At 36.5% G+C, this 26,577-nt stretch overlaps 5 protein-coding genes across 6 annotated transcripts; all 5 read right to left on the reverse strand.

Moving 5' to 3' along the window:
* Nucleotides 1-697: 697 nt before the first annotated feature.
* LOC122307434 (immune-associated nucleotide-binding protein 9-like) lies at nucleotides 698-4,823 on the reverse strand. 2 transcript variants are annotated; one of them, XM_043120327.1, is made up of 6 exons: nucleotides 4,630-4,823; nucleotides 3,575-3,819; nucleotides 3,167-3,444; nucleotides 2,321-2,485; nucleotides 2,081-2,215; nucleotides 698-1,061 (listed from the first exon to the last, which is right to left on the reverse strand). In XM_043120327.1, the coding sequence occupies exons 2-6, from the start codon at nucleotides 3,804-3,806 to the stop codon at nucleotides 861-863; spliced, it is 1,011 nt and encodes a 336-aa protein (XP_042976261.1). In that variant the 5' UTR covers nucleotides 3,807-3,819; nucleotides 4,630-4,823; the 3' UTR covers nucleotides 698-860. The 2 variants fall into 2 exon arrangements, with proteins under 2 accessions (XP_042976261.1, XP_042976262.1); XM_043120328.1 differs by lacking the exon at nucleotides 4,630-4,823 and adding an exon at nucleotides 4,407-4,472.
* Nucleotides 4,824-5,517: 694 nt separating this feature from the next.
* Nucleotides 5,518-6,239, reverse strand: LOC122307187 (SEED MATURATION PROTEIN 1). Its single transcript, XM_043119878.1, has one exon. The coding sequence runs from the start codon at nucleotides 5,918-5,920 to the stop codon at nucleotides 5,597-5,599; it is 324 nt and encodes a 107-aa protein (XP_042975812.1). The 5' UTR covers nucleotides 5,921-6,239; the 3' UTR covers nucleotides 5,518-5,596.
* Nucleotides 6,240-6,389: 150 nt separating this feature from the next.
* Nucleotides 6,390-9,196, reverse strand: LOC122307185 (putative methylesterase 14, chloroplastic). Its single transcript, XM_043119876.1, has 5 exons — nucleotides 8,561-9,196; nucleotides 7,784-8,023; nucleotides 7,541-7,684; nucleotides 7,278-7,412; nucleotides 6,390-6,885 (listed from the first exon to the last, which is right to left on the reverse strand). Exons 1-5 carry the CDS (start codon nucleotides 8,807-8,809, stop codon nucleotides 6,613-6,615), a joined length of 1,041 nt encoding a protein of 346 aa, XP_042975810.1. The 5' UTR covers nucleotides 8,810-9,196; the 3' UTR covers nucleotides 6,390-6,612.
* Nucleotides 9,197-10,638: 1,442 nt separating this feature from the next.
* On the reverse strand, nucleotides 10,639-14,912 carry LOC122307184. The gene is made up of 5 exons (XM_043119875.1): nucleotides 14,016-14,912; nucleotides 12,782-13,249; nucleotides 12,157-12,534; nucleotides 12,007-12,074; nucleotides 10,639-11,143 (listed from the first exon to the last, which is right to left on the reverse strand). The coding sequence occupies exons 1-5, from the start codon at nucleotides 14,634-14,636 to the stop codon at nucleotides 10,933-10,935; spliced, it is 1,746 nt and encodes a 581-aa protein (XP_042975809.1). The 5' UTR covers nucleotides 14,637-14,912; the 3' UTR covers nucleotides 10,639-10,932.
* Nucleotides 14,913-19,992: 5,080 nt separating this feature from the next.
* On the reverse strand, nucleotides 19,993-21,551 carry LOC122307186 (transcription factor MYB8-like). Its single transcript, XM_043119877.1, has 3 exons — nucleotides 21,125-21,551; nucleotides 20,888-21,017; nucleotides 19,993-20,675 (listed from the first exon to the last, which is right to left on the reverse strand). The coding sequence occupies exons 1-3, from the start codon at nucleotides 21,255-21,257 to the stop codon at nucleotides 20,033-20,035; spliced, it is 906 nt and encodes a 301-aa protein (XP_042975811.1). The 5' UTR covers nucleotides 21,258-21,551; the 3' UTR covers nucleotides 19,993-20,032.
* Between the last annotated feature and the right edge of the window lie 5,026 nt (nucleotides 21,552-26,577).

Here is a 26,577-nt window from a genome sequence, read left to right on the forward strand (position 1 = left end):
GATTGCTGTAATGACAGCATTAGGCCACTTCCTCTAGACCTTAACAACCTCGACACATGCTTAGAAGTTTGCATTTCAGATCCGCACTACCCATTCTCAAGTAGTTAAAGATTGACACTGTCAAATAAATAGAAACGCTGACATTGAGGTAAAAATGACTGTATCCTTCAGAATCTAGCTAGGCACATCATGAAGCCACATTGGTTTTCTCCTCCCACCGACCTTGTTCAACCCTACAATTAAGCTTGAGTAACCATTAAGCGTGTGGGAATTCGGCCATTCTGATGGAGGAATTAGAATGGAGGAATTGGTGGTTCATGGGCTAATGCTGGGATCTCTTAATGATTTCTGTGGCAATAAATCATCATCACTTCCTTGAATCCAAGATTCTTTGCATTCCTTGATATCGATCTTGTGGAATATGACAGTTTCAAGCTGGTTCCCTCCTGGAAACTTGTTTTTTTCATCATAGTTCAAATGAGCTGGTCATTCATTTTTTTGTTGTTGGTTCTTTGTTGTACGTCATATTGTTTGAATAAATCGGAGTATGTTGTCTAGTGAATAGAGGGTGTCGATTTCACCATAACCTTGTAATTGTTTTTTTACCCCTGGCGGGGAGAGGTAAAATATATAGTTATGATTTTTTTTTTCAATTTCCAGCGGGGCCCATGTAGATGAGTGTTAGAGACTTTCAAAGTCAATAGAAACACATACCTATACATTTATGTTTGTGCTAGAAACATATACATAGACGATTAATCCTTCTTTTTGTTGTCAATCAATTTTTGTAGAAACTTAAACACGAAAAAATTAAAAGGGAAGGTCTGTACTCCACAGCAACTGTCTTCATAACCTTTACCTCACAGAATGGTACATCGAGTTTCACTGTGCTTACGAAGCTCCTCCTCTGCTTTTTCTAGATGCTCTCTGAGCCTACGAATTTCTTCACTGGATTTCAGTTGAGCTTCATGTACTAGCTCTTCAGCCTTCAGTCGAGCAGCTTGCTCTTGTGCCAATTGTTGTTCCAGCCTCGTAGTTGTCTCTCTTAGCTTCAACTCAACCTAGTGAACAATATATCGTTAATGACTTAACCAAGTAGAGTGAGATCCATATTTATTTAGTGTATTGTATTGCTTTTCAAAGAAATGTTCAGAACTTGAAACAAAAAAACCACCACCCCTAGCCAACCATATACCACCTAAAAGGCTAAAACAAGGACTTGTAGCATACGCCGTGCACAACAGTTTGCCAAATTGAAGAAAAAGAAACTCTATAGCACTTCCCAATCTATCAACCGATTAGAACGACCAATTAGTCCCTAAAGACAACAAAGACGTAACAGGATGACCAAAAAATGAGCATTCTATTTCAAGTGCTGCTTGAGTGCAAAGCGAAAATGTCATTTAAGTTCTCAAAACATTGATCCCAAGGTTATAATCTCACACCAAACCAAAAACCATAGACATGGTCAAAGCCAGAACCCTATTCAGCTTATTCTATCCTACTTTCTTCAGAGTCCAAACAGCACACTTAAATTGCAGTATATTTTTGTGAAATCACTGGATTAGATAGCAACACTCAGTGAATTCATCTGGAATCATGGGTAAACCCGGGAGGAAATTATCTATTACTTTGTCATACACCTTGTGTGTGCATATAAATCACGAAGAAGAATCCAACCAGAAAGCCACAAACAAGTTGTTACCATGAAAGGTCTCATTAATTTATATGGTTTTTGAAATCAGACCACATCAGATCAAAATGCAGCTTCACACTCATGTCTATCATGCAGATAGAAGAAAAACATGTGTATCTGCATATCTGAATCAAGAAGTTCTAGTAGATGTCTTTTACTGAAGGTAAGATGAAGGTTTATAAAATACAAATAAAGCCTCGTGTTAACTGAGGGCAGTCTTCTTCAACAATCACGGATCAAGAGTGTAGCTGCAGATCAAGAGTGTAGCTGCACTCCTTCCCAGATTCATATCACAGTTTTGAAACATTGATCACAGAACATATTGAGTGCAAGATGCAAACACAGAAGCAGTTGGCAAATAGAAGTAAAAGGCAGTGAAGATACCATCTCAGTGATTCGATTGAGCTGCTCTTCATATGAACGTTCTATCTGTTCCTTAAACTCTGATATTTCTCGTTTAGAATAACCTCTCAGGGAATCAACATGCTCTTGTTGACTGCGGAGTTTGATTGACCCCTCCTGTCAAATGATAAAAGTCATTATCACGATATTTTGATAGAAAGACTGATGAAATATTGTGAAATAACAAGAGCATGTTGATTCCAAGAAAAGGGAAAAAATCACCTTCAGTTCAGAAAATAACTCATCGGTATATGGTTGACCGTTGTTTTGTGCGATGACGATGTTTACAAGGGAGAGAAGTTGCTGAATCTGTTCAATCCTCTTACGTTCATCCTTGGTCTTGTTATCAAATAGCACAAGCCGATTCTTACACAAAACAAGGATTTCCTATATCAAAATCAAAATTAATTAACATACTACCATATGTCAGCTTCCTCATCAAAGATAGTGCATGACCAAGCAGAATTGACCACAAATTCCCACATGTTCAACTAAACAAATGTATAACAAAGTACTTCAAATATTAGCAAGGTATTTTAGGTTTGCTCTTAACAAATCTATATTATGTCCACACCACTAGTGATTTCCCAGTAATGAGAAAGTTCTAACATTCATTTTTCAGGACTCCATTAAGTTACTCAGAAATGGTGCACTGACAAGAATCTGCTAATGTCAAATATTTAAGTCTGTTATATGATGGTATGGTAAAAAAATTTCTCAACAAACCCATCCTACTTCTCACTAATTTTTCGCCTCTCTCTCAATATAATCTCTTCATCTCAGAGAACCTCCAGCCAGTGCATAGGCACATTTCAAAAGTCTATAGCTCTTTAGAAAAAAAATCTATTTTTAAAAAAATTCACTCAAAACTCAACATACAGATGAATTGAAATAACCCTGGATCATATAAACTCCTGTTTAAATAATCTTGACCCTCAAGAGTCTTAATTCTTGAGAATCAAAACTCCATAAACAAGCAAGCCTGTAGTTAACAATGTCATAGTATTCGAAGCAGTGAACCCAAAGCTTAAGAAGTAGTGTAGATTCGCAGGATTATTTGCAGCTAACCTTTAGCGGCTCTGGGCACCCACGGCCCAAATAATCGTCCAAAGTTTCATCATTGTCTTCAAGCTCATCCCCCCCAGTGAAGACCATAATCATATAGTCAACAATTTTGCTTCCAAATAATGTCTGCAAGCCACGAAGTGCGGCTTCCTCTTCTTGTGAAAAGCGGGTCCTAACTGAAAAAACTACAAGAACTGCGTGGATACCATCCTTCGCCAAGTCAATACATTTCACTATTTCTCTGCCAACAAATTCAGGTCCAGCTGAGAAATCAAATAGCCCTGCAATGACCTATATGTTAGTCCTTGTGTAACCAAAACATACCAAAAGGCATGGATATAGCTTGGATAACAGTAGTTCTTACATACAACTAAACCAATTATTTAGTAATACAAATTGCTATGACTATACCAGGAGTGTCTATGACATTAATAATCTGCCCATCTCTTAGGACAGTTCTCTGCATTTCAGAAGAGCTTGTAACGCCAGAAGAGCTTGCCTTCGACTTGAAGGCCCTTCTCCCAAGAATGCTGTTCCCTGTTGCACTTTTCCCATTCCCAGTACGTCCAACCAAAACCACTGTTCGGACCCCATTAGATGGAAAAGTAAGCTCCCATTCGTCATCTATTATACTTCCGCCCATCAGATCAGAAAATCTGCGTTGTGAGCAAATATTTATATAATTTCTGTCCGCAATTTCTTTGTTACGAGAAATCGCACATCATAGAAGGGATCAATTTCATCAATACCCACTGGTTCAACAAGATAAAATGATAATTGATATCTCAGTTCATACAAGGATTATTTTTTAAAAAAACTCAGTAAGTTAATGACTTCTATGCTCAGATCTCGACTTTGTAGCATCTTCAACCCATACTGATTTCACCACAATGATTGCAAAACAACGTTACTAGACCTTTTAACTACCATTAACGGATACCATGGAGAAAGGAAATGTCTTCAAGTAAACCGGGAACTATCAACGATACAGTATCAATCAGATCCTATGTTCAGCATGAAACTTTGAACTCAATGGTGCTAAGATTTCAATTATTCAGGATCGGACCCACGAATACAACGCAACTAACATCTATGAACTAACATCAAATAGCAAATAAATAAATGAGATATTAGGGCCAATTTCAGAAGGTCACGCCAGGAAGATCTGGCGGAAAAACCTAGACGGCTGAGAAATTAAATTATCAAAACCCAAATTGAACTTCAAAAAGAGTAAGAAATATACCTAAAAATAAGAATTTAAAAAACAGATCAACCTACAGAAGACGCAATAGTCCGTAACAGTCTGTTTGGTTGCCGAGAAAACAGAGGGAAAACACAATCGAATAAGTCCTACAAATATGAGATTCGAGACTTCGACTTTTTCTTCTTCCTTCCTTTATCATCAGAATCAGAATGAGAATTTTCATTATACCAATTAGAAAAAATTTAAGAATAAAATTACTTACTTGAGAGAATGAAAAGGCAAAGGACTCTGAAGCCAGAGAGAGAGAGGTATTTAAATGGAATGAAAGGATTCTATACTTCGAATGTTGTTAGACTGCTAAATTGGAGAAATGAAGTAGAAATGAAAGACCCATTGCGGAAAGGAATATCTTGGATAGTACAGAAAAGGCAGGAGATGGCTTCGGAGTTAGAGCTTCTGACGCCGACGTCATCCGAAGTCATCTTGGATAATTATGTTACATTTATTTTCAAATAAATATAAAAAAAAAAAAAATTATTTTATTTTAAAAAACTTATGACCACATTTTTTAAAACTTTAAAATTATAATTATCTAAAAATAATATTCAAATTATTAGGAATATTTTCGTTATTGACCATCTTTCTAAAATTTTAAAGAAATTCCAAATTATCCTAAAAAACTAGTTTAAAAATAAATAATATTTTCATAATATTAAGGCCCGATTTGGCATATAAAAATTATTACAATTTTTTTAAATTTTTATATAAAATATAATAAATCATTTAACTTTTTTTTTAATTTTTTAAAATATTAAAATAAAAATATTATTATAATATTTCATCTTAAAATTTAAAATTGTCGTATCAAAATTCTCTATTACCAAACTGAACCTAACACTTCCAAGTGATGACTGTATGTAGATTTTACATGTCAACCATTCAGACAATAACATTTCTCCTAAATTTAAACAAAAATAAATAAATCGTTCATTCTGAGCAGGTAGGACCGGCATTTTAGAGATTTTGCTAGCTCATAACGATGGACATTGGACATTTCCGATCATCTTTGGAAAAAAAAAAAAAAATTGTTACTTTCGTAAATTATCTTATGCATGTTAGGATTAGTACAGCTGCGGGAAACATAGCATACTTTCTGACAAGGTTTTGGCTTCAAATTCATCAAAACTTAACATGAGTTACAAAATTCTACTAATGACAGATCTCTCTCTTCATCCATGGTGTAGTGTAGGCGGTGTCTTTTTAGACATGTTTCCACTGGTGTTGATGGTTGTGGAATCCTTGGCATTTCCTGAACTGTCTGCTACATGTCCAGGGCCACGATCTTGCTGAGGTTGGTTGGTAGAAGCACCCTGATTAGGAGGAGCGGCCTTGGTGATAGTTCGGGAGCTGGGAAAGAAATCAACAGGTTCAGAGTCCGCAATCTTCCCACCTTCAAGGGGAGTGCCGTGCTTGTAACTCACCCTCACGGCTTGATGCTCGTTCACCCTCGCCTGCGCAGTCCCATACTTGATATCATCCTTGCTCTTTGCCATGTTATTTTTCTCTCGGTGACTTCATCGGCGTCTCAGCACTTCGTGTGCGTGACACTTACTTAGCACATTACAGCAATACATGGCTGACTCCAATCAGGAAAGGCCGACAAGTGTAACTTTAAACTAAAGCGTGGTGCTCTTCTTCACCTCGCTTATATAAGTCAGCCTTTCTATGTTCTACTTTGTAACCTGGCTTACTTTTGTTAAAACCATAACATTGCAATGCTGGTTTTTTTACTTCTATTTGTATTTTTCTTGGTTAGATGTTGCATTGATAGCACATGCAACCAATCATCTAGAAACTGAACAGCAAGTATATAGAACAGACACGTACACGCACACATATATGCAGGACACGAAAAATTTGTCGAACGAGAGAGTATACACAACTTCCTCCTGCTCTTTTATCAGTACGTTTGCTTTCGTCTGCAAGTTTGAAACAGACGATCTGGAGGCCCAGAGACTCATGTCAGATGATGATAGCGTGATTAGATTTTTTTCTTTTTTTCTAAAAGACAATACATTTGATCTTACATCCATTTTCGAAATGTTAAAGCAGGAAGTATCAGCCAACAGGACCTACATGTTCTACATACATTTCCAATTGTAAAGCAATTAACTACCTTTTCCTTTGTTAGAAAGGGAAAACTAACACAAGAAAGCAAAAAATAAATAGTTTCCTGATAATTAAGCTATGGAATTTGAGCAATTTCAATCAAAATTTTGTGCAGGGATTGTGGCTTTGCGAGGAAGGGAGAGTGGTCACTGCCTTTAATCTTGAAAACTCCTTCGGGTGGGTTTTCCCTCACTAGCTTCTCTTGGACATCTGGTGAAAGTGCACGATCATCCAGTGTCTGTATGTAGAATCTCCGGCCACTTCCATAATTTTCAGGGGTTAATGATAGCTTCTCCATGATTGGACCGAGTGGGATGGGTCTCATGGATACCATGGCCAAAGCAACATCCTGGAGAGAACGGCATTCAGAACGGCATTCCATCAATTTCTTCAGTATTAAGTAGGGAATACTACTTACCAAGTAAGAATTGCATTTTTTTTTCTGCCAATAATTACTTGGTGGAATCAAACGTCTTACAAATTTCACTACTTTTTCATGTGATAGAAGAAACGCTTGATTAAAAGTTTCAATATAATGCAGAATACATCATAATTATGTCTCAAAGACAGGTGCATAATCGGTTAAAGGACCATAAGGCATAATCCCATGTTACTCTCCCGAAACTAAGCATGAAATCGAATATCATCATTGATTTACAGAAGATAAAGACAGTAGGGAATATATATGGAAGCCTTGGCATATTGCATTCAAAATTATGCATTAGATAAATGGTACCATACCTTCGCTGGGGACTGATTGAAATATAATCCTTTCATTTGCTCTTTCTCAAACATGAATCCCGTGGGAGGTTTGTCTTTTCCGTTCCCGTAAATCAAAAACTTCGATTCTTTCATGAAATGTTCTGCAGAACCGAGCTGTAGCACAAATATCTTATGTTAGAACAATGGCACGGGCCTGAAAGAACAGTGTCCCGAGCAAGAACTTGGAAACATAAACATAAGCGATGAATGCGTAGCATGTGTTAATTGCATTGATTATGTACCTCTTCAGCAAACACATCAAAAGGCCTCTGTCCATTGGATACCATTGTAGCACAAACGAAAATTGCTTTTGATATCTTCTGTGGAAAATGTTCCAATGCATAAGAAATGCATGCACCTCCGCTGCTATGACCGACCAGAATGACCTGCAAACAACTACAAAGATAAGGAATTTGGTGGAATAAAAGCCAGCAAAGTGTTCCTAGATTATAAAAGTATGGCAAAAGAATATGTATCTTTTTGACCTTTTCATCCTCTGGAAGGCCCCGTAGATAATCCACCAATGGCTTTGAATACTCCGCCAGTGTAGCAACGCTATTTGTATCCGTCAAATCAATACCAGATCCCGTGAGATCAAAGGCAGTAGGAAACAGACCTGACTCCTCCAGCAGAGCAATGGTCTTGTACCAACACCATGCTCCAAACCCTTCTCCATGAATTAGAATAAAATTTTTTGTCTTAATTTTTTCCAGAAAATCCGGAGGCTGTAGAGGATAGGAAATACAACTGGTTATAGTATTTTCATGTCATTCTCTTTGGGGGAAACAAATTGCCAATCTCAATCCGTCAACTGCATATGGCAGCATATTAGGACTTAAAGAGGAGAAAAGCCTATTACAATACTACAACTCAGTGGATATGAGAGCTAAAACTTTAATAAATCATGCATGGATCATGAGCAAAAGTGAGTCTTCGAACATCATTTTTCTGGTGTATTAAAAAATTGCTGCTCATACTTTTCCAGATTCACTTTAAAGTAAGTCTTTTTCCTTTACCTTTAAAATATACACACAAATGTTCTCCTAGTAGACCATTGACTGCTACTGTTTCGACTCATAATTAGGCCCCTTTTCACTTTAATCCGTAGCTTAAAGATCTTAATCATGAAAATCCACTTTTCTTTAATATCTGCTTGACCAAAAACTGTAATTTAACACAATGATTGCACAGAAAAATACATACAAATGAAGAGAAGAAAGAGCAAAAACATGTGTTTTGGGATTCTTCAAAATCAATCTTACTTGTTTTTCATTAGAGAGCAGGTCATCAGGGAGATTGCGTCTCCTAAAGCTCGTGGACCCGATTCGTCGCGACATGGATCCTTCGAACCTCTGAGACAACTGGTGCTGATGGAGAGCCATAGACAAAGCCTGTCTGTGCAAGAACTCCTCCTCAGATAGCATTTTCCTTTGAGACCGTACCATTCTCTTGCTCCTCGATCCATTTTCGTTGGCCTCCTTCTTTTTCATGCAAATAAACCGATTACCCATTATTCTAAAACTAGTTTCACACAATACCCAGAAATCGTACGGTCAATTCCAACAGTCCATTTTCAGGGGAAGACGAGGTATCTTGAACATCGTTTCCTCTCTCTTGTTCCAGAGACTAGATTTGTTGAGATAGAGGGAGAGTAGGTGAGAAGGAGAGAGAAACAACGACGAATCTGTTGCAAGTTATAAATGCAAAAAGAAAAGATTACTATTACAAACAAACTGTGAATATGCTGTGAACGACAAACGCCAACTGGTTTTGGGAGCCATAATATTTAATGCTTTTCAGCCTTTCAAACATCAACCGTTGAAGACTTTCAATGCTCTCTCTCTCTCTCTCTCTATCTCTCTCTCTCTGTGTCTGTGTAGAGTACACATCTACTGTAGTTTTCTTGCCTGGGGGGCTGAAGATAAACTACGTTGAACCTTGCGGTTAAAAGACGAGGTAGAAAATGAACAGCATGTGGGGAAATTGGAGCACTGTTAAAAGATGGATGTTATCTCTTAGCTAATGAAATTTTAGCATTTCAAAGATTTGCAAATAACTTGATCATCCATGTTTGATAAAAATTCCATTAATTAGAATGTTTTTTTTAAACTTGTTTGATATTCATATTTCACATGAATGATTTGTTCAAAAGTGGTTGAGACTTGAGAAGCCAAGTGCAGTTAAGTATATGCATCATACACACACTTTATCTGGCCAACTAACTTTTACCTTGTCTCTTGAAACCAAGGGCATTTTGTCAACATAGTGGTTATCTTGTACTGGGCATTATCTTTTCAAATATGACTTTTAAAAAGTTCTTATCCTCTCGTTAAATGTCAAGAACCTCTCAATTGCAAAGGCTCTTACAAATATCCTTTTCTGTTAACTAGTGACCCAGTTTTCATGCCATTTGAGTAATTGGATATACGTGTGACTGGAGTGGCTCCGGAAATCCCAATCACCACTAGGTTCTTTCCACTAATAACATGTGCACCGAACTTCCTTGTTTCTTTTCCCTTTCTTCTAAAGGTCCAAAGCCTAAACAGGTGAGAGGATATGCTTTTTCCATGTAGAAAGTTTAGGGGTTAACAACAGGTTTTCAAGTTCACCATCTTTTAGAAAAGTAGCATTCACCCCCACACCAAGGCATTTCTCAATTTATATATATCTATATGTATGCATGTATGTATAATTTATACAAGTCTACATCGATCATAAAGATAATAATTAATAGCATGATTGCTATCTTATTACTCCATGATGCGTCCAGGGGTCCATTATAATAATTCCAGGATCCTTGACGTCGCTAATTGATATATTTCCTGCTACCACGTCGATTAACTAAAATAATTCCTGATAGGACGAAAAACGACAGCTCACCAAGTATTTTCGACCATTTAATTCAGTCGTTTTCATATTATTTTCTTTCCTTTTTTTCTAAACCATGCATGCAGACACGTTATAACTAAAATTTATTGACATAACGAAGATTGATGTTCGCATTTAGCAGGTAAAGAAGCCAATGAAGCCGCCGGGAATGTCTTTGTAAACAGAAAGTTCAACCGAGAATTCTTAATAGAAGTGTTATTCTTCACAGGCGGTATACTATATAGCATCTTTTTATGCATTATGAATTATTTACTATGCGAAAATTCTTAACTTCGGGTAGTGACAAATTTGCATGCATTTGAAATGACGCAAGGATTAGAAGTTTTATGCTGAAAGAAACCGGAGGGTTATCAACTGGTGAAAAGGAAAACTGAGCTTCTGGTTTCTGAAATTTGCCGTTCATTTGCAAACTGAATCGGTAGTGAAATCTTATGCCGAAAAGGTCGTCATGGACATTATCAACAATGGAAGAAATGGCTCTGTTTCTTCCTAATCACATTACATCAATAACCAGTCACCGGCAACGCTGTCTTCTTTCAAATAAGTCAAGCTTCAACAAATTGACAACAGATTACCAAAGCATTCCACAACCACATTAATTTATCTACATCTCTAAGGGGTTAAGGGTTAAAACCATTCTCACATAAACAAAGGACCTAAAACACATCATGCAGGAGTGATCAGAAAAATTATACCTCTGACATACTTCTGGGTTTAACCAAAAAAGGACCAGTGGAAAGTGTTGCTAGCCAGACATGAATGACATGGCTCGACTGAAATCCAAAGACTTGAGGGCCGACTCTGGGAAATGCTTCCCATCGGGTACCCATAGCTCACCATTTTGGGGCAGCAATACCTGTGGCCGGCAACTAGTGTCACCTTCACCAGCTTCCAAAGATGGGACTTCTTTCTTTTTCTTCACAAATTCAAAAAACTCCGCAACCTGGCGTGCATACCTTCAAGAAAAAGCCAAAATAAAGGAAAATAAATGATAGATTTTTGGTTTAAGATCTGTTCTGACTTGTATACCGTGTATTAATAACAATGCCAAAATGAAAACACAGCCAGAGCAATAAAACCGTAGGCATTTTACAAGGCCACTAGAAATTTAGTTGGGGACAGATATTTCACTACACCCGCTACAATCCACCTCTGTTTCATTCATCACATCGATTTTTATGGCATTTTCATACAGAATGTCAGCAATTAACAGTGACACATGTGACCATATGCCCAGTAATGTATGAAACTAAGCATACATGCACCGAACATCCTATACACTTTTGAGAAGCAGCTGCATCTAAAATATGCTAGACACTAAACACACCAGTGTCGACACAGCATATAATTCACTTATTTCTATGTACGAACAATAACCCAGAGCATGATAAGAGACGTATATTCTTGCCTTGGAATGTATTGGTCACTGTGTTTCTCAGCAAAACATATTGCATAGCATGTCCATCAAATCAACACTTACACCATAATGGAAGCTTACAATTCAAACTTATTGGATTATTAAAGACAGCCGTACCAACAATGGACCAATTATAACTGCTCCAAACATATCTTTTACAGATTGAACAAAAGGAAGAGTTTCTCAGACCATCCAAAACACGACTATGACCAAACATAATTTAATAAGAAACATGACCAAATGTTAAATGAGAGACACAGACTAGAATCAGACAAAGTATAACTTGACAAAAAAATTGATTCAGCCTCAGCAACCCCACAGAACACTCGGGGTGGGGGAGAGGTAGAACCAATCATATTTCTATGCATACTAATTAAGTATCAAAATAATGCATTATCTTACTGTCTCTTTGCTTCAATGTCTCTGCTGAAATCAATGTTGGGTTCACAGTCAAGAATCAAAGCAGGAACCTGCTTGTGACAAAAAATCTTTTAGTTAAGTGCACGAATAAATAAGCATGAGAAGTTTATTAAAAAATAGCAAATTTCATACCCTCTGGATACTTGAGTGCATATGATCACCCTCCAAATAGAACACACGGTCCCTTATATCAGGATGTAAAGTGCTGTCCATATGCAGGGGTAGCTTACTGACAGAGAGTACACCATGATTTCCACTTTGGAAAGGGAAAAGCCAGCTCTCATGTTTTTCATGCAAGTCGTGGAGATACTCTAGGGAGACCCCACCCTCCTCTGTTCTTTTTCTTAGCTGCATTCGCTTGTGGCAAGTATCAGGACTTGCTCTAAGATAGATGAAGCCATCAGGAATAAGCCCGGGCAAGCATGATACCACTGGATCAAACCACGAGTCATAGATACTGATCTCCATCTCATTCATCCAATTTGCTTCATGAACAGCTCGTACAAAGACCTTAATTGAACAAGAACAAGATAAGAGGAATCAGCATTGAAAATAGTAATCAAGTTTTTCTTCCTCTTGAATGGGATCAACGGGAGAAGAAAGATGGGTAGAAAATGTATAAAAATCCTCTTTTTATTCATTTTTTTCGTGTGAAGTAAATAATAACAAAGCAACACAAAACAGTTTTTGAACAAAGCAGAAACAAAACAAAACAAGAGGGGAGAGAGAAAGAGAGAGAGAGAGAGAGATGGCTTACCATTCTGTCACTGAAAACGCTCCTTTCCATCAATCTGAGGGGCTTAATACCACCAGATGACTCTCTCTCTTGCATAACCCTAGTAACAAAAACATAGTTCTGGAAGGTATAAGCATACCTTTGTGGCTCAGCATAAAAAGCATCCAATATGTTAAAGTGGTCGGGTCCAACATCCTGCCACTTGTCAATGGGTTCTGGAACAATCTCAACAAGATCGCGTAGCTCAAGGGTTTCGTTAGCAATTCTCTGAAGGAAAGTTGTCTTTCCAACACTGATATTTCCCTCAACACAGAAAGTAATTCGTTTCTTCTGTACCTGCTTCACATCTGAGTTTGAACTGTCCTCTTTCAACTCTTCATCAACACTTTCTTTGATGTACGTAGTTATACTCTCGGCATGGTTTTTATGTATTATTCCTACACAGCTCTGCAGGAACTCAACCATCTTCTGACTAGATTTGCCGAAGAACTGCATAACAAGCACAAATATCCTTATCATTGAAGTGTCAGGAAAAAGTCCGTTTACCGGCTATAACATGCTCTCTTCTGTTTGCATGGAACATGAGCTTGTACTTTTTTATGTGATTTACTCCAGTTCTTTTTTTTAAAATAATTACTAAGCTAATTAGCACAGAGAGTCGAATCCACTTTGAACACGAGGAAAAAAAAAAAAGCTTCTACAACTTATTACAATAAATTTTAATACTAATCTACCATTTTCTAGAAAATAGCAGCCTTAAGAAATTCCTGCTGTAAGTTTCAAAAGACTGAATAACTTGAGTGGACTAAAGTAAGCTATGAATTGGATGACTTAGCAAGAGTTGGGTTTCAGCCAAAACGTGTTATATATTAGAAAGACAACTTTTGGATAAACTCGAAATCGATGGCTATGAAACAGAATCACTCGGAAAAATCCTTCAACCATGAATCACTGAGCAATATATTTGAACCGCTAATCTCAAAATATCGAACAATGTAAGTCGGACGGAGTCCAGCTGTGAGTGGGAAATATAACCACATTATACAGTCGGACTTTAACCGAGAAACTCGTTTCTAGAGTCTATAACACAGAATTTAGTAATAAACAATAAAGCCCATTCGGGATACGCTCATTCCACTCTCATTACACGAAACTAAAACATCTTATCTTCTATGGCACTATCTAGAACCAAAAACCAAAGCATTCCGGCCCAAGAACATTTTTTTCCTGAACTCAACTTTCAAGCAAAGAATACCTTATCCCTGTACAATTTCTTGAGCTCAGCAACTCCCCCAATGCCCTTCTCCACCAGCTTGATTAAATTCCTCGGCCCCACGCCAGGAATCGTCAACAAATCCGGATTACCTATAATCAATGCCGTCGAGCCCATATGCCGCCTCCTACTGCCATCACTACTCAACCTCGATGACTTCTCCTCCGACTCCTTCTCAGCCTCCAAGCCATCAGCACTCTCGGACAACATCTCGGATCCCGTCAAACCGGAAAAATCAGAACCCGCGTGCGTCCAGGCCGCCCGGGATCCGCTCCAGGCCCGGAAGTGTGTTCTGTTATCGATTTCGCAGCGGCAAATAAGACAGTAATTTCTGGGCTCGGCGGCGGCGAAGAAAATAGAGGAGAGGTTGGTGCTGGTGGGGAATGACTTGGTGGAGAGAGAGGCAGTGAGGGACGAGAAGGAAGTGGAGTTGGGGTAGGGTAAAGCGTCCATGGTCGGTGGCGCTGGCATTGGGATAAGATGGTTTACAAGGGAGGTGGTGGTTCTGAAGCGGAGGGTTTTGGAAGTGTGGTTTCTGAGGGGAAGAGACAACAAGTTGTTGCTACTGCTAGGACTAATGAAGGGCAATGAGAACTTCTGCATCCCTTCTGCTATGCATTTCCCGCCCACACTCTTTTCGTATATTTCCGGATGTAGCACTGCTCTTCCTCTCAAAGTTCAGAACACACGCAGTGACGCAGAGGCAGACGGAAGGAGAGAATATGGTTTGTAAACAGGTGTTGGAGGGTTTTAGGGGGGCTTTTTTTATAGTGTAAATAGATGGCGGATTTGAGGATTTTATACTATCGTCCTGGACGTGCGCTCATTTTTGTTGCATATCATACGAGATTTGCTTTCAATGAGTCAATGACAATATATTCTGGGGATACAGCTCATCTTTACCATATTAATACACCGTTAAATTGATGGCGCAGAAGTTTTTCTTTATCAAATTGCATAAAATTGATGTCATATAATTTGTGTATAAAATACTTAGAATGTTATATATAGTGCATTCAGCATTGTTGTTTTCTTTTAGCAAATATTCACAAGTCCAGCTTAGGTTCAATTTGTGTTGGAACTAGATGGAACCAATCCGATGCCAACATACAACACCAAAACGTTAGTGAGAAAGGAAAAAAACACTTCTTCCACTTTAATGGATTTAATGATCTTTTGTTTCAAAGGTCACAGGTGGTGTCCCAAAGAAAAAGACTTGTCCTGTCGGTCTCGCAAAACTATGAGTAATTCTCCCCAAATCTGTTGATGCGCAGCCCACCCAAGAAGATACAAGCTCCTGCACTCCACCACCCAATACAATACATTACAATAATAAAACAAAACAAAAGACAAAAAAAAACATTACAGAGATAACGCTTCCATCGTACCTATAACGGGCTCGCTCTTTCTTTTATTTTCTTTTACAAACATATTCATGTGTCTCGAACTGTCATCTCAACAGATTAATGTCCCGCTCGTTTTCGACACCGATCTTGATACCATCATCATACTAAAACAGATTTGACCATTGTCCGATAAATGGATATTCAAATGATTTCTTTCGCTTCTTTCGCTCTCTAGGAGAGTCTAAATGGGTCATGAAGCCCACAACGTTTTCAAAGGCGTAAAGTAGGCGTTTCACCTACTTTATTCCCATGGGCCATGTTACCCAAATGATATCCATTATAATGAGCTATATTGGGCTTTATAACCACCCATCGATTGTCGGGCCTTGTGGTTCAGCAATCGGCATTATTTATGTGATGGTCGAGCTTTAAGTAAGAAGTTCACTTTCTCCGGCTTGGCCCATTTACGTTAAGCTTATGCTATGTTGGGTTTGTGAAATCATCTCATACTGTTATTCTATTATTATTCACTATTTCTTTTTTTCTTTTTTCTTTTTTATTATTTTTCATTATGATCTGAAATCACCTCAACAATCAAACCTAGCCTCATATCACTTCACTATTATTTATTATTTTATCATTACATTTTACTACTTTTACTATTATTTAATATTTTATCATTATTTTTTTTTATTATACATAAATCATCTAAAATCATCTGACTACACAAATGCAGCGTTAGTCCCAGTAAGAGATGTGCAGTACTCTAGAATTAACCTGCAGCTACCTAAACAAAATGGGATTTACTCGAGATTTAAGAGTTTAAGGTGGGAGAATTTAATTTAGATATTTTTTTTTTATTCATCCAAGAGATACATAAAAAGAAATTTCATAATTTTTAATAAACATTTAATGCTACTCAAAGTCCCAAATCTGGAGTCTGATTTAGCAAGTAACGAGATTAATAGAACTCATCAGAGGTTCGAAAACCTTTTAATATTTAACAACTATGCAATTATTTTGGACGCTAATATAAAATATAGGCAGAACCAAGTTTCATCCAAAAGGAAGAACGGAGCTCAAATTCCGGAAGTCTGTAGACAATGAACCCACTTTCTCTGTAAGTTTCAATAAAATATTCATACCGATCGAGGTTCACCTAACTTCAGCATGAGTATTGATGTTAAAGTGCTTCAGGATAAGATTAGTAAATATTTGTTAAATAATATGCACAAATACAGAATGAGGTGGCAGAATTAATTAATTAATAATTAGTTTTCTTAGAAATATTTGTAGGATAGCCGCTGAAGGAAGCTAGCTAGGGTGGTGATCAAGCATGTTACTTTGGCAGATCATATATAGCTATTTATTTTTTATTTTAAAGTCCCGAGAAAAGGATAAATATCATATGCTAGCGTACGTGGAACTACATGCGCGCATGATCAGAAACCATAGATAGATAGATACATGAGACAAATGAGTGATGCATATTACATGATCCAAAGTCAAAATTAGAAAAGAAAAAGCAACATTTCTCTATTATTTCTGACTCCAAAGACAACATTCATGCATGCATATTTCCACGACGACCCTACAGCCATAAAAATGGGTCATCCTGGGCAAGACGAAATTGAATGTTTTTAATTACCAATATAAATGCATGTTTCCAGCTTTTTGACCTCAAAACAATGACAATTCTTAAATCGGATGATCAGGCCAGCCGACTTATTACATGTAGGGGTAACGTGAATCTTGGCATTCTAGAAGGAAAAAAATAAATAAATAAATAAACTCCCCTCCTGCTTATTAACACGTTTGAACAAAGAGAAATGCCTCGTATCGCCTGAGCGGTACCAAATCGGTCCAAATGTACTGTCTAAATGTACTGTTTAAGTTTAAAAAATATTATTTAATAATTAAGAAAATGATACTTAAGTGAAATTTATTTTATTTGATAATTAAAAAATAATTTTAAATATATTAATATATTTTTTTACTTAATAATTAAAAATTTAAAAAAAATTATACTGTACGTACAGCGGTGAAGGTGGGGCGGCAGAGTGGCCCCACCCTTGAACAAAAAGGTAGGTGGAAAACAATAAACAAAAAAAGCCAAAAGAAGCCGAAGTAGATCGGCCAAGGAATTGATGAGAAAAGACATAGATTGTTGCAGTTGTAAACGTCACCTTATCTACCAACCCTCACCGATCCTATCTCTTTTGTCATGACTCATATGCCCGTGTCTCCACCAATGTTCCACGTCGGTAGAAGTGTTTATCCACTTTTTTTTTTCTTTTTTTTTTGAGGTTCCGGTCTCATTGCTTTTCTGCCCCCCACGTATAAAGATTATGAAAAATGATAGACTAACTACTGGTACATAATTTGTTTATAATTATAAATTAAAATAATATATTTTTTGAAGTTTTAATTTAATTTTTATTTTGATTTGATGAATTTAAATAATAATATTATTAAGAATTATAAATAGATAGTAATTCGGTTGTAAGGTATGACTTTCCAAAGATTATTGGGCTGCTGATGGGACTGAAAGAGAAATGTTGCTTCGGTGATCACGGAACTTCCACAAAAAGTATGTGCCTAGGGCCGTAGGTCAACGTAATGGACGAGAATGATTGGAAGCAAGTTTCATTAGTCTCCAACGAACACGTGTTATTATTGTTGTATATTTTGGCCTATTTGATGAAAAATTCATGCTACCGCTGATCCCTCATGTAGTGTACGTTCTCATAGGGAAAGATTATAAAATAAGCATATGTATGATTAAGTTTAATTAATTGACTTCACCCAGCTGATCCCACATGATCATGATTTAAAAACTCCAGATCATCATGATCATAGCATCTTTTTCAAATTGTAAAAGCTAATTAAGATGGATGATGGGGTGGAAATTTTCCCCTCCCATGTTCCCTTATGTCCATTGGTGCGCCGTGCAGGTTTTATGGATATAATCAAAGCAAGAAATGATGGGTTTTTTCTTTAATGTGCAGGGCTTCGAGCATAGAAAGTAACTTAGCCTTTTAATATATGTCAATAGCTTAGGCTTAAATTGGAGTTTAGAAGGGCACTATTTTTCTTTTTATTTATTTATTTAAATTTCTCTCTTTTTTCCTGCCCCTTTCTCCGATCACCTGGACTGATAGACCAACTGTTTCCTTCTCTATTATTATTCTAACTGGACATTCGCTAACCTACCTTCTAAACACGTTACATGTTCTCTCTCGTATCCATTATTTTGTTCATAGATCGATTTCCTCCAATCAAATTGATGCTGTGTTTAAATTCCTTTTCATTCGGATGACTTGATTATTGAGTACTATGTATATCTATCTACGAGGGACTCTCAGACTCTCTTATTGCATATATATCATATATACCGAAAATTTATATTCCAAGCTGTCAAAAGATCATGGCGGTCTGAGTTAGTAGGAAATGATCCGCTATTTCAAATATATTCCCAGATGATCAGCTTGCACCACTATATATATACCAGCTTCAGTTTTACACAATCCAAGTATTTCAAAGTGTCACTAGTATTTGTGACAAATTATTTACGATAAAATTAATGACTATTTATGGTGAGAATAAACTCATTTTGACAGAAAATAACTATTACATATAAATAATTTTCTTGTAATTTGTATATAATTAATAGGTAGGTAGAGCGAGATCGCCATTAGTCTTAGTTGAGACCTAAAGTACTATATATATATAAGATTCTATATTAGATATAGTACAACTGGTTTATCGTTTTAAATCAAAACTAATCACCGTCTGATAATGTTCGATCGGTAGGTCTACCTGTTCCCACTCATGAGGAATATATAATGTCTTTTGGTTGAGTTAGTACTTTTCTTCTTTCTATAATGTGTAAATTAAAGTACTAGATTTTAACATATAAAACATATCCTATGGTAATTTAAATACTCGTTTGATGAACCAAACCATGGGTCGTTCGAGGCACACACATGATCACTACATACTTTTCAAATCCTTTCAATTTAATCCTATATTTCAGTTTGAAAAGTTAAGGGACGACAACAAAAATTGAGCAGAAAGGCAAAGTTCAATAAAAGAGGCACCTTGACCTAATTAATTGACATTCATCTTGCTCACGCACAGGCATTAATATTAGTCACTAATTATATTAATATAAGCACGAGTCTAGCTCGTACGTTCGTCTCTGGTCTCTATGCCAAATCTCGATCGTCATCAATCGGCGATAACAAAGTTTATACAACTCGCTGAATACTGCAATCGGTCTAGTACTACGTACTCATGTTAGTGCCATAATATATAAGTTACAATATGAATTTTACAGCACGGATATATAGAACAAAAATAATATTAATACACTTTTATAAATATAAATACTATACAGTCGTTTAAAAAAAAAACTGATTTATTATTAAAAAATTAATTTTTTATATATAAATTTTAAATTTATTCACTTTATTTTAAAATAAATACACATCACTTACAAACTCATAACTATAAGTATAAATTATATATGTTTATATTCCTCTAAACTTGATTAACGTATATAATTATAGAGAAATTATATACCTTACAGTGACTTTGATTACATTCGCGGGTAAAAAAAATTAAGCAAGTAAAATTAATAAATAAAAATTACTACAAATCCAAAGATATGTGATATCTATAGAACCCATTAGAGTTCTGGCAATTCTTACACAACTCACTGCTCTGAAACCCTAAATGGCAACACAAACACACCGCTTTTGCTGCCATGGCTGACTGCACCGTCCCAAACAACTGGTAAGGAGCTTTTTGTAGCTTTGACTCGTCCGTGTTCGCAAACACCACCGGAGTCGACTCCGCCTGAAACGGCCCAAGCCCTACAGAAAGATCCAAATTGAGTTTGCTCTCGAACGCTACTTCTTGCGACTCTGGTTTTTGTCGTTGTTGTAGTCGTGGTGGTTCTTCCTCGGTTGTTGTGCCGCTACTGCTGCAGTTGGCATCTTCGATAGACTCGGTCTTCGGTTTCAACGTCGTGGCGGTACTGAAACCGTTACTGATGTCCTTATTGCTACTCTGATTCATGAGACTGATTTTGGTCACCGGTAACGATGGTGGAGAGGAATTCCTGAAATTTGGGTGGGATGGAGCCCTAGCGGTGGCGGAGATTTCGTTGATAGGGCTGTGAGTTTGAGGGTCGATGCCACGGCTGATGAGTTTGCGCTTGATGTGAGTGTTCCAGTAGTTCTTGATCTCGTTGTCAGTTCTTCCCGGTAATCTTCCCGCAATCAAAGACCATCTGCAAGAATTTATATTATAATTAAACAATTAACATAAAGAACTGCAAAATTTCTTGTCTTTTCCCACGTTTTCGTTCTCAGCAATCAATTAAACAGGCTCTGGAAAACAAATCTGAAAAGACTATTCAACCCCAGAAGTTAAAAAATGGAAACTCGGATAATTCATATTTCTAGTTGTATGGCCGAATAAGAAAGAAATGTGGGGGATTACTTGTTTCCGAGCATGCTATGGAGCTTGATGATGAGCTCATCTTCTTCTGCAGTGAAATTACCACGCTTGAGGTCCGGGCGGAGATAGTTTATCCACCTCAATCTGCAACTCTTGCCACACCTTAACAATCCTACACAATTTGTACATACACAAAATGAGCAAAGAAACAAAATTTATGAGAGAACAATTTTTAATTCAATTGATAGATGAAAATGATCATGGTGCACGATCGAGTACCAGCGGCTTTGGGAAGGGAGCGCCAACAGCCTTCGCCGTGGAGGCGGATGTGGTTGATGAGGCGGTGGTCTTCCTCTTTGGTCCAGGCGCCTTTGTTCATCTGCGCTTTTTCACAGCAAGGTGAGCGTCCCATCCTTTTCCGAAGTCTGGGAATTAAAGAGGAGGGGGGTTTGGATTGGATGGGGTAGATATGGAAAGTTATTGTACAGTTATGTGTTTCAAGTTTCTTAAATAAAAAAGAAGAGTAATGGCTAGGGGGAGGCAATTAATAGACTCGGGGGTTCTTCAAATTCGACGAGGAGGGAAGGATCAGGAGTTAGGGAGGATGGGGAAGTGAGGGGAGGGATTTGACCTGGTTGGTGAGGAAGACAAGCCGTTTAATGATTAGTTGTTACAGATAGGACTGGATTTGGTCGGTAGCTCTACTTTTACGTCACATGGTGAGTTGCCTTCTCTCTCTCTCTGATTATGGTACGTGTTACTGGAGACTTTATTTTATTCATTTATAGAGATAATAAAAAGGATTAAATGAATAAGGCTAGGAGACCGGGGTGGAAAAAATCCGGCCCGGACCGAAATTCGATTATGGGTATCGGCTTGGAAAACACTTGAGTTGGATATTGGATTTTTTTAACCCAAATTCAGTACCAAAATGACGTTATTTTGGCACTGGATTATATCCCCTCAGGCATCCCAATTCCCCCCCAATCTGACTCTCTCTCTCTCAACGAATCTTCTCGAAACTCTAGCATCATCCCGTCGTCGCCGTCACCCACTCATCCTGTCATCGCCGTCATCCCGTCGTCGCTTTCATCTGGTCATCTTCAAAAACACTACAAATCAGGTTAGTTTTTGATAAACTCTTCTTCCATTTCGGTTCTTTAGTTTATGGTGTGGTTTGTTTAGTGGGTGTGATTTGTTTGGTGTGGTTTTTAATTTTAGGTGTGATTTGTTTTGAGTTTCTAATTTGGGTGTGATTTGTTTAGAGTTTCTGATTTAGGTGTAATTTGTTTAGGGTTTCTGATTTTGGGTGTGATTTGTACAAATTTTGCTCTTATTTTATTCATGTCTAGTGTCTACGTACTAGTTAGATGCTCTAGTATAATTTATTTTAACTGCATTTGTATTGAACTGAGGTTCTGTGGAATGTGGATCATCAGTAGTAATTTTCAAGACTCTAAGATATTTGAAGTTCCTTAGCATAGATTTCTCTTCCCAAAATTTCAGAGGCACAGAGAATGTTAGAAGAGACCTTAGATGAAAATATTTTTGAGATATCGATAAAAATATAAATCCAAAACTCATGGGATCACTTGATCCACCACTGATAGCAACTCTTCGAACTTCACCAATGGGAGCTTCTGTTGCTTTATTGGACTCATGATTAACATTGATGATGTGTATAATTTTTTCCAATGTAGCTTTTACCACACAAAAGTCTCACATAAAATCATAGAGACGACAAGTTTTGATTCTTGCAACTGAACTCTTTTTTCCTACTTGTACCATACACCTTTCAACTAGCTCCTTCAAATATTGTTCTCCAACATCCTCCAATGTTTCCTTGTTACTTCCAGTTTGAAGTACAAGACCTTTAGCCATCCACATTTGAATTAACTCCTTAGTCCGTATCTCAAAATCTTCTGGAAAATGGCCCAAATATAGGAACATGAGGCTATTTCAATATCTTGATGGATTGATTCTAGTATGTTATTTATTTATTGTGTGCCGCTATCTTTTAGCTCTATTTGATTCATTCCGTTTCATGGGTTTATTTTTTTTGGGTTTTCTATCAATAATTTTAAAGTTTCGGCCTTTTGGGATATTTAAATGCTGTATGAGTTTATTGATGTAGTGCATATTTGTTCTTTATTTTTCATTCTAGTTTATTGGGAAAAAGAAGTGTATTATTGTATAAGGATATTGGAATCTGGGTTCCGGGCCGAGTATACCCGGATACCCGGTGTGATGCCCCCAAATTCCGTTTGGGATCGGACGAACATTTGAAGCGTCGAGACATGCAACACAAGGTTACCTGCCCCCGTTCATGACATATAAGATGCAATAATCCTAACATGCATCTAACATTATGCAATATTCGCAGCGGATAATTTTTTTCTTTAGCAATACTATGCACCAAACTGAAAATATCTCAATACTTGAAACATACTTCATACATAAAGATCCATTGAATAACTAAGATCACAGCACTATTCCAAAATAGTTATGATCCAATAGTACTGGAGATGCAACTCCATCGTACAAGTAGTAATTTAACTACTATATTAACATTAACGACGCACCGTCGTTCAGTCGACTGTGTCTAGTTGGTCAGCTCCTGATCCTCCTTCAGGTCCTGTAACAAGATCTACCATTCGGGGGGAATGGTAGTTGGGACTACCACAGTGAGATTTGATTACAAATCTCAGCAAGTCAACAAAAAACTTCCATACAGACTAATGATGCATGTATGACAGTAAAAGCATAAATGCATAATCAAATTCATAAGTAATTAAAGCATAACTTAGCGTACAACATAACATAATTGACATAGCTTAAATTGAATCATGAACTGAACTTGACTTAGCATGAACTTGCTTTGAAACTTGAATTAACATGAAAAATACATACTCCACAGTTGTTGTGGCCCCATGTATTCTACGTGTAAATACATACTCCACAGTTGTTGTGGCCCCATGTATTCTACACAAACTTGACTTAACATTAAAAATACATACTCCACAGTTGTTGTGGCCCCATGTATTCTACACATCACTATGCAGTTAAATACATACTCCATAGTTGTTGTGGCCCCATGTATTCTACATAAACTTGACTTAACATGAAAAATACATACTCCACAGTTGTTGTGGCCCCATGTATTCTACGTGTAAATACATACTCCACAGTTGTTGTGGCCCCATGTATTCTACACAAACTTGACTTAACATGAAAAATACACACTCCACAGTTGTTGTGGCCCCATGTATTCTACGTGTAAATACATACTCCACAGTTGTTGTGGCCCCATGTATTCTACGCATCACAATTGTAGTAAAATACATACTCCACAGTTGTTGTGGCTCCATGTATTCTACGCATCACAATTGTAGTAAAATACATACTCCACAGTTGTTGTGGCCCCATGTATTCTACACAAACATAATGTACTCAAGATGAAACGTGACTTGAACATAACTTGAAATACATGACCAACTTGAGATAGAAACATTTCGTAACATGACATAACATATAATAGACAACATATTTAACATGACATACTTGCAACAGTGAATATTACATGACTTGACATACATGTAATAGATGACATACTTAGCATGACGTACTTGTAATGTACAGTAATACATAACAGAATATATTATGTAACAGATAAAAATTGATGACAGAATAAATTCTGTATAATAAACAATTACGTGATAACTTGGCGTGGCATGACATATATGATAACACACATACATACACTATAGTTCTTTTACTTAGCACACATACACAGTAGACTGCTAGTAAGTTAAAAGCTAACTTACCTCGATCTCCGCGTTTCTTATAAAACTTCAAGTGCGATCACGAGGAACTGTAATTAGTGATTCTAAAAGTTAGAACTAAATCACTAATAATTTGAAATATGGAAAATACTAACTTAAAGAGTAAAATTTTCATTTTACTCTCTACATGTGGGAAAATGACCGTTTTACCCATAACTTAAGGATTTTGCATACTAACTCCAAAAGTTTCCAAAATTTACATTCCTCATGTAAATCTTGTCCTAAACTTAAATATCAACTCAGAAAAATTTAAACTAAAACACAACTATGAAGAACACACTATGGTCGAAACATCCACAGGTCATTTCCCTTTATTTTTGTTGCAATTCCTTCCAACTTCAAAACTCATGCTTAAACCAAAATTTTGCAACAAACATCTTCCAATCCTAAGTTCAAAACCATACTTAAAACATCCATTTAGAAAAAGCTAATAATCAACACCAAACTTTTTTGTAAAAAGATCCAAGCACTTGAATCACAAGTTTTGACCTTAAATCAAAACATCTCCAAGAATTTCAAAAATCAAATCTTACTTCTAACATATTCATAATATCATCCTAACATCAACCATGCTTTTAAATCATCAAACTAAAGTCACCAAAATCACAAAATAATATTTGGAGTTTTTGGTTTTACACTTAGTCCAAAAACAGAAACTTTTTCCTCAACTAGTTTTGATAAATCTCTTGATCTATGACTTATAAATATATGATCTTCAAACCAAACCATTACATGGTTTAAAAAGATGTCCTAAAACATATACAAGCTTCTAATTCAAGATCACATGGTTAGAAATTAACCAAAACATAAATTTAGCCAAGAATATCCACACTTTGGCTTATCTGAATATCTCTTTGCATAAAATTTCATATCTTTAAAACTAACATCAAATATCTTCAAAATAATAATATAACATGTATATAAGATGTTTAGGATCCTCCAATAAAATTATCAAAGTCATTAGAATAGGTTTAGACCACCAAAGAGTTAAACTTTCTCAAAACAGAAACTGTTTTTCCTCTTCCAGTTTCTAAGTTTCTAAATCTAAGAAAATCTTTCATCAAAACCTTTAATCATGCAAAAATCCTCAACCAATAGTCATATATACATGTTAACAATACTCCATAAAAATTTCGGACCAATATCTATCCATTAGCTTGGTCAAAAACTCCAAACTATAACATACTCTCCAGATTCACGCCCAGAATGACCTTTCTATGGTTAAAAATACTTTTGACCGACCAAATGACCATATAATGATACGAAAAATATATCTACGGAAACTAGACTCAAAGAGGAACAACTTATATGAAGGAGACTTTATGATAAAACACTTACAAAAGCTTCGAAATAGGTGTGCAAAAGAACTCCTAAAAGCTGTCCGAGAGAGAGTGTTTGGTATTCTTTCAATGGAAAGCATAAATGAAGTAATTTCGTGGGGAGGGATGGCTGGAGATATTTGTGGATAAGATATGGAAGAGATGAGGCTGGACTTGAGAGTTGAGTGTAGTTTTCTCCTACCCAAAAAAAATCTATAAATGATTATCTTATAATATTCTATCCAATAATATCTAAAAAAAACATCAACTTAAGATATTTTTATCTAATAATATCTATCAACTCAAAATATTTTTACCCAATAATATTCACAAAATTTACCTCAAGATATTTCTTTTTATCCAATAATATCTACAGTTTTGAACAGACGTTTTGTCCGAAAATATGAAAAAATGTTATTGCGCCATAAGACTTTAAATAATCCTCCGAGTCTAATGGCACAAACCATAATACATTTTGACACTTCTAACTATCTCCAATAATCAAAAATACACTTATGATACCATAGTAAATAATAACACTAACTATATAGTTTAACAAAAACCTATACGA

The sequence above is a fragment of the Carya illinoinensis genome, chromosome 4, assembly GCF_018687715.1.
Source record: "Carya illinoinensis cultivar Pawnee chromosome 4, C.illinoinensisPawnee_v1, whole genome shotgun sequence".
In the NCBI taxonomy this organism is placed as follows: domain Eukaryota; kingdom Viridiplantae; phylum Streptophyta; class Magnoliopsida; order Fagales; family Juglandaceae; genus Carya; species Carya illinoinensis.